This window comes from Protopterus annectens, chromosome 10.part0 (genome assembly GCF_019279795.1).
Source record: "Protopterus annectens isolate FY-2018-M chromosome 10.part0, PAN1.0, whole genome shotgun sequence".
Classification (NCBI taxonomy): domain Eukaryota; kingdom Metazoa; phylum Chordata; order Ceratodontiformes; family Protopteridae; genus Protopterus; species Protopterus annectens.
Genome location: NC_056744.1, coordinates 1,835,553,943 through 1,835,562,548, shown reverse-complemented (window position 1 = coordinate 1,835,562,548; position 8,606 = coordinate 1,835,553,943). Strand labels below are relative to the sequence as shown.

General features: G+C 40.1%; 1 protein-coding gene and 1 long non-coding RNA gene across 2 annotated transcripts in view; both read right to left on the bottom strand.

The window, feature by feature from the left end:
* Window positions 1-459: 459 nt before the first annotated feature.
* On the bottom strand, window positions 460-5,406 carry LOC122814083. The gene is made up of 2 exons (XR_006366783.1): window positions 5,370-5,406; window positions 460-4,817 (listed from the first exon to the last, which is right to left on the bottom strand). It is a non-coding gene; the product is annotated as an uncharacterized LOC122814083 (long non-coding RNA).
* A 457-nt stretch (window positions 5,407-5,863) lies between these two features.
* The window catches only part of LOC122814082 (ras-related protein Rab-35-like), a 1,100,536-nt gene continuing 1,097,793 nt past the window's right edge, over window positions 5,864-8,606 (bottom strand). The window contains exon 6 of the mRNA XM_044086695.1: window positions 5,864-7,305. Within this exon, the coding sequence (XP_043942630.1) occupies window positions 7,171-7,305 (135 nt within the window). The 3' untranslated portion in view covers window positions 5,864-7,170. The remainder of the gene's footprint in view (window positions 7,306-8,606) is intronic.

Below are 8,606 nucleotides of genomic sequence, written 5' to 3'. Positions count from 1 at the left end.
GGATTCTGGCTGACCTCGGGCTGCCTGCCGGCAGGAGCACCCTACAGTTATGACTGCAACAGTGAAACACGATGAACATCTTCACATCCCATGTTACATAAAATGCGACAATTCAATAAAGATGTCTAAATGCTACTAACATGTTTAGAGAACTGAACATACTCCTGACACAATGCATCATTCAGTTGCCATATGCACACAGTGCATAACAATGCATGTAAGATGTTCATTAAAATGTTGCATTGTCTAACTTTAGCTTCCAGATGCAAGATAAAGCAGCTAAGTATGCGTCTATGCTTTTGCAACTTGGATGCATGTGTCATTTCAACCTCTGCAGCAAGGAGCTTCCAAAGCAAGAATGCATTAGGGGTTGCCTCTGTACTGCAGAAATAAGTGGTCCCCAACCATACTGTCCCACTTCAATGAATATAAGTGAACATAAACACAACACAGAAGTTATTAGTGTTATAAAAATTCTCCTCTTTATTTAAACAACATGTATGCAATTGCTATAAGACTCTAAAACAAGAAACTGTGATACTCTGCTGTCAAAAAACACATGCTGGAAACGGACAGAAAGGGACCCATTACTCTGTGCAAACTTAACTGAAAGTCGCAGTCCTTTTCACATAGCAAGTGGAAGTTCTTTAAAAGACAATTCTAACATACGAGTGCAGCTTACAATATGGACTAAGTACCCAACCACTTTTTTCCCAGTATTATTTTGTTTTTCAGTAAAATACACACAGTGGAATAATCTGTGCAGTTTAACTTTTGGGAACCACAATCATACAAGTGCAATTTAAAGTAGAACAAAAATAAAAACATTTTTGAGCAAGGAAGGCGGTGCTACCACAGCATGACTGAAGACAGAACTAGACAAAGTACTACCATCGATATGTTTCACACTGCTGTCAGGATACAGTTACATAATACCTCCCCTCCAATCAGCACATCAGAGTAGTAGCGAACACAGAAAACAAACCTCAAAGTAAAACTAACAGGGTATGTTTAGTGGCATTTGGTAAAGAGTGCAGTGGGAGCACAAAGGTCACTTCAGGGGTGGGTTTGGTTTACTAAAGACCAAAATCCTATGGGGAAAAATGTTTAACCCAAAACCCAGCTGTCTTCCTCTGTGTTTTATCTTAAAATTAAAAGCACCAAATTGACTGCATATCATGAGAGACAGATGGAATGCAAGTCATTATGGTTTTAAGGCTTTTACAATGTATGCAATAACCTCTCAGTTATACTACTAAACTTTTGACATTTTATTATTTTAACTCAATCCATAAAGAGTTTAGACATGGGGGAAGCCAAGTACAGAAAATTAACAACTCTGTTCAACCCATCAGCTGCTAGCTAAAGTTACCCTCTTTTAATAATGCCTATGCCCAAAGAATTACCCACTCTAAAATGCTCAGCCTCCATATGTCTGCTGTTTATAAGCTTTTGGCTACCCTTACAGAGCCAACTGTTACAGCTGAGCTTTTGTAGCACAGGCTCTGTACTCTCTTTCCCACAGATCAGGACAAAGGCTGACGTGACTGCAGAGGAGTCTAATTTCATGCATCTTAAACTCTAGTACAAACCAGACTATTTTTTCAGCATGCAAGCAGCTCATCTGGTATTTAGAATCACAGTGCTAAGAGAAATGCAGGAATATCATATTCAGATTACAAACTACCAGAAAGTAAGACAACAATCATATAACCTCTGTGTTTAAGCAGGCTTGTAGCTGGCTGCCCAAACCATGACAGTCTTGAGGACCACAGTTCGAAGCAGTGCAGTGCACTTATGCCTGTCACACTGAACAAGGTGTCAGTTTCATTGCCGTTAATCAGGAAATGGTAGCATCACTTTATCAACTGCCTAGCAAAGGGCAACAGTTTCAAGACTATCTGGAACAATGTAACTGTGGCTCAGAACAAGACAGAAGTCTCTTGGCTAGTGCAGTGACAAATGGTCAAGGGGATCTTTCTACAACTATTACAGCAATACTTCATACATGAACACAGGAGCTCCTTTGTGCAGCCGTGGTGCCTGCACAACAAAATGCGTTTACGCAGCACATGAGCTCCTTTGTGCAGCCGTGGCACCTGCACAACATTGTTGCAATAAACTGTGAAGGAGTTTCAAACAAAACAAACATTTCCTACCTGCTATGGTAAACAGCAACTATTTTGTGACTTCTTTCATGCTGTAAATGGAACCATCATCACTGAACCTTCCATGTGTGTCTATGGGAGGCATTCCTTAAAGATGCACCAATCCTCCCTCAATCACTACAATTTTTTTTAATAAAGTAATTTTCTTGGGTCTGTTTCATGATAAAATACACAACTAAAAACTTACTTCTCTATTACATACTGCTTAAAGGTGACAAATGCATATCCCCAGAAGAATGATTCATGAATTTGTAACATTTCATTTTAACTACAGTGGTTTACTTTCTTAGTAAGACAGGATGGAGTGGGGATACAAGTGGTTCAAGGAAGCAATTGCTTGAGTAAAAAAGCTTTACAGGCTTCAAACTACAGTGCATTACAAAAAAAAATCCCAGTATAAAATACAACAAATAACTTCATACAAATATTCAAACAAAAAGTAAACTGAGCAAACCAGAGAGCTAGGAAAGCCAAGTCCTATTTTAGGATAACGTCTCACCAAATGTGGTCACGCAATTTTGAAGATGATCACACAATAGTTGTTTCTTGGGCATTTTTTCCCTGTAGCACTAAGAATTGCACTTGTGTGTACATACATACATATGTTCTCATACAGAATGTTACAAACATACCACAGTGCTGCACGACTTACAGAGGGTCCATTCAACAGTGATGGATCTACAATGTACCTCCAATAAGGAATTACTCGGTCTGGCAATTCTGCCTGTCTGTTTACTGATGACTATACAAATTCTATAGAACAATTTCTGTACAGCAGTGAAACTGCATGCCATGTCTCTAGTGAAGGGAGACACACTGGCAATGGTATAATTTATGACCCGTCTCTTGACAGCAGTGATGATCATACGTGTATCTTAGTGGCACTAGTAGAAAATACACATTAGCATCACAGACACAAGCATACGTTTCTCAACATTACTGGCAGACTTGGTACGCATTTCTTATTACCAGCGGTAAACTAAAGGTACTGCTAAACAGTGGTGGTAGTTAACTGCACGAGCCATTTCACGACAGAAGTGATAAGTCACTTACTGTTTCACAGCTGTAGTGGTTATCACATGGCACTTTCTTAGCAGTATTGAACCTTTATGAGCCACATATCAACAAACTATAGTCTATGCTGTCGATAGAAAAGGAAGAAATGAAGCTCGATTTGTGAACTATAGTGCTTAATATGCAATACTGCAAAGAACTGCTTACAACGGATTTTTACAACTTCAGTGATGCACCGTGTGATTTCAGAGCTAGACAAAGGCATGTTCAACTCGCTAGCAGCAGGGGGATACAAAACTAACAGTGAAATGAACAAAATGGAGCATTTCAAAAGCGAGACAGTTATGTATCAAAAGGCAGAAGCCAAAGATTTTAGCAGAAGCCCACTTGTACAATAAAGGCTGAAGGATTCAGAGTAAAACCATCCTACCAAATCACAAACAAAATGTATTTAGTACAAGTCACTTTTCAAGCACCCAAGTCCATCTTCAGTGGCATTCCATTAATCGTTAACTAAAAAATACTGCGGTAGCTCTTAATGAAGCGTGATGTAGTAACATGTTAACTGAAGCTTTTGGAACAGCATAAGCCCACCTAGTGTTATGCACTTGTAATGACCAGCAGTGCATTAATAATGTATCCAAGGTCTGGCTGGCCAGCAAGTGGGCAAGTGCAAGTAAGAAAGAGGTGTGCGCGAACTGCCTTTGCCAAAAGGAGTTTACACTGTCACAATGAAACATCAGCCTCATCTCCTAAAATAACACAGGCAGCATCTCAACATGTGATACAGACTGTTTTTTTCTTCCTGAAACATTGTTAATGCACTTTGAATATTGGAGTGGAAATGCAGGCCATTACACCTACCCATCTCATGCCCAACACAAAATCTGCTGAAAGAAACTTAAAAACTCAGTGGCATCACCCACTGATGCTGGACAGCTGTCTGCTGCATCACCAACCCAAAAAAAGTAGGCAGCTGGGGAGGGAGGACACAGCCAAATGGCAGCGTGGCTGGGCTTGTCCCCGCAGTAGGATGTGGTAGGGGGCTTCACATCTGCATCCTGGCAGAACAGCAGTGCATCCACATGATTCTAGACCCCCCCATAAGAGATTCTACACATCAGCCCACTCTCTTTCACTTCTGGGACAGGAACTTAAACATGACCAGGGACTTATAAAGCAATAACCCACACCACCAATGAATTGAGCTCTCACCCCAAATGAGTAAACAGTCATCATACGTGGCAGGCATCTCCCAAACTCTCGTGGTTGATGAGCTTCTCTGCAATCAAAGAACATCAATCTGGAATCAAAACCAATGAAAGAAAAAAAAATCCATCTGGAATGGAAAACATGGCTTTACAGACTCACTGATATTTTGGTTACAGATTAAAAAATACACAAAAAAGTTGCAATTTTACCTGCATCTACACCACCCATTCACTATGATAAATTTAAATACCAGAATGAACACAAGTCTTCCAGGTCTGAAATGTTTATCTACTGAGGAACTGTAGTACGACAGGAGCGCAGAACGCAGTTTGACAACATGCTCTTAACATCTGGTCAGGAGCAGATTTTGGAGAAACTTCAAGATGCTGGGTATAGTTAGGTGGATAAGGGAACATGCATGACCTGCAATAAGCTGCAGTGGTCAGCATTCACAAACCTGGCATCAGACATTTTCTGTAATAGTACAGTTAGGTGGATAAGGGAACAAACATGACCTGCAATAAGCTGCAGTGGTCAGCATTCACAAACCTGGCATCAGACATTTTCTGTAATAGTACAGTTAGGTGGATAAGGGAACAAACATGACCTGTAATAAGCTGCAGTGGTCAGTATTCACAAACCTGGCATCAGACATTTTCTGTAATAGTACAGTTAGGTGGATAAGGGAACAAACATGACCTGTAATAAGCTGCAATGGTCAGCATTCACAAACCTGGCATCAGACATTTTCTGTAATAGTACAGTTAGGTGGATAAGGGAACAAACATGACCTGCAATAAGCTGCAGTGGTCAGCATTCACAAACCTGGCATCAGACATTTTCTGTAATAGTACAGTTAGGTGGATAAGGGAACAAACATGACCTGTAATAAGCTGCAGTGGTCAGTATTCACAAACCTGGCATCAGACATTTTCTGTAATAGTATAGTTAGGTGGATAAGGGAACAAACATGACCTGCAATAAGCTGCAGTGGTCAGCATTCACAAACCTGTAATCAGGCATTTTCTGTAATTAGTGCTACAGCCCTATACTGCACAAAGCAGCACATAAACGTATGCATACTCTATGGCTACTGGATACATCTTTGCGCCATTGTGTTTTACCCACTTACAAAGCTCAAAGGACTACCAGATACAAAACACATTTTTTTCTCCTGCAGCAGGAGGGAAACAATTGGCAAGAAATCATTTGATAATGCTGAGAAACGAGATTGGAAGGGAAGTACAGATATGCACCCTGAACCCACAATACAAATTAGGGAATACAGATGCACTCCCACCCTTCTGCACTACAGCAGAAATGTAGTTCTTCTGAAGTGTGAAGGTGGCATGAAAGAAAAGATTAATTTAAAAACAAAAAACAAGTATCTGCTAAAAGTGGGAAACCACAAAGATCAGTGGCAGGACAGCAACGGAACAGAAATGCAACAACAATGCAAAGTCATGGGATGAGATGTTTAAAAAAAAATGGTTGACAGGAATTTATTAGAATAAATACTACACATTATAAAAAATATACTGAAAAATGACTTTACAGAAGCTGTTTCACAGCTTTAGGGCTCCACGTGCCAAACTCTGCTCCTGGTCAAAAACATGAGCTCTTTTACAAATGAAGGCACAAGCAAGTTACTTTTGAATGTTTTTCTTGAAATCCAACTCCGTAGAGTGCCTTCCGGACATCTCAGGGTCAGAAAAAGCAGCAAAATATTCCTCAGAAGTGTCAGATGGGGGTGTGTGTCAGATGGGGGTGGTGACAAATCTGCTCAGGCAAAAAATTAAGCGTGACTAGATCAAACAAATGTAACAATGGAATGAAAATGTAATGCGAAAAAGTATTCGAACGTACAAAAGCTCAAAATTAAGCAGTGGAGAGAGAGAGACACACCCTAATCAACTCGGATACCCCACTTAACTAGATCTTCACACAAACTTATGAAACAAACTGCTGCTTACATTTCATCACACCTGAAGATCATTCCCGCATTTCAGCTCACCTGAAGATCAGTCGTGCAAGCTCTTTACTAGTGCTCACTTAACAGACAAGAAATGTGAGGAAAAGGCAAAGCAGGCGATAGAATCACTTAAAAATGTACTTTGGATGAAAACTATGAATGCATATATGTACATAATTCTATATATTGCTCTGAAAGTACTGCTGGTTAAATTAAAAAAATAAAACCTGCAGCAAAGCTACAGGGCTCATAACTGTCAGTGTTAGGAAGTCAATTCATGTCTAAGCCAGTCAAAGAACTCCAAACCGGATTACAGTTTAGGGAGATCAGATGGTCATCCACCACTTCTGGGGATAGAAGCAGCCAACAAGTTAGATCTCCAGCCCTGATCTCAGACTCAAAGCTTCCATCAAGATCGGTTCAAACAGCAGACAGCAATACTCTGGTTTATACAATTTATAGCAACAGGTTCTGTTACACATCAATATAGAATTTTTAACACACGAGGAAGAGAAAGAAGGTGGTTGTATGAGAAACACAACTGCCTGAAAGGCAAAATCATGTGCAAAAAATCCACTTCTCTACTCCACGTCTTACGAAATAGTGGTAAAAGGTGCGCAAATGTTAACAGCCACCACAGTTCCAGTCACATGGGAAGAAATCTTCTTCCCCCTTAGCAAGTCATTCTGAAAGAAAAGTCTTCTTCCAAAGCATGATGGTTTACATAATTCAGTCTTCCAGGCAGGACGACAAGTATTTTTATTCCTCACAGCATCTTGGATAAGAAACCTTGTCATTTTACCCTCAGCAACATTTCTTCACACCTGGTTTCTTGCTTTTTGGTTTGTTGATCTTAACAACTTCATTCTGCTGCTGTTGCAGGCGGGCGAGATTGTCCTTCTTGGCTTTCAGAACCATATGCGTGATCGAACTGAACATCTGAGAAAAGAAGCAGAAAGAAAAAGTGAGCAGAAGGTGACATACAGGAACACACAATCAGGTGGAAATGAAGGCGTTAACAGGTCCACAACAGCACAAAGAACAAGAAACGTAAAGAAACAAACAAGGAACTTAATACATAAAAAGCTCCAAATCTATAAATCCCCCAAAATCCATATATTAACCTTCATAACCATAGGACTACAGCACTTACAGGATGGGGGGCAGCTCTCTGGTCAGGTGCAAGTGTTCCTATTAACAATGCCAGCAAAGTGGGGTCAATGAGCAGCCTAGTCGGCCTCAGATGGTTATGTGCTCATCCCGTGCATTCTCTCAAAGGATTCCTTGCAGTCCACCTAACATTAGTGAGACTAACTCATGCAGAACAGGACAGGTAAAACTGGGACAATGCACAGCTACTACAGTGAAACAAACTGCAATCATCTTCATTTGACAAAACAGCAAGTTTGGATAAGTAGTAAAGAGTACAGGATAAAATCAGCACACCACCAGTTCTCCTTCCTAAACGGGAAAGGATTTGGAAAATTAGGTACCCTAAGATCAACAAGGGAACCAATACTACAGGGTGGTCGGATTCAATTTGATTAAATTATGCCTCAAAAGTGCTAGACTGTGTGCACACAGAGTTAAAAAAAAAAGAAACCCAACAAAATAAAATCTTACACTGGCCTCATGTACTGTCCAGGCAAACACTGCAAATTTAAGGTACAACAGCAACGTAAATGCAAATTTCAACTGACACCAATGCCAAGACATGATGTAGCTCTGTTTCCGTCCACACTTAACGTTCTACTGCTGTATGTACCTCTGCTTTCATGCACACCCAATGCTCTAATTATGTATGTACCTTTGGATGCAACTTGATTCAAAGCATACCTAATGCCTTGATTCTGGATACAACCCTGCTTCCATACACGCTTAATATCCTTTTGTGAGGGGTTTATGGTAAATGATCAAAGTTGACTTTGTCCATTCATTTTATTAAAAAAATGTGGGGGACTGTCCCTCACACACCCCCAGTAACAAACTCAAATCACACAATAACACAGAGAAATTTCTGGTATTCATCAATCTTAGAAAAATAACCCCATTTCTGTTAATTCTTTTCAAACTGCATTCACTCAAAATGTTAAAACAAAATACGTTCAACCATTACAGGTGACCTACTGTAAAATATAATGCTTTGTGCAACTTCTGACTGAAGCAGTTTCTCTCCACCAATCTACTCCTGTTTTTAAACACACTCTTGTAAATGAAAACGCTGTCTACTCTCTTCACAC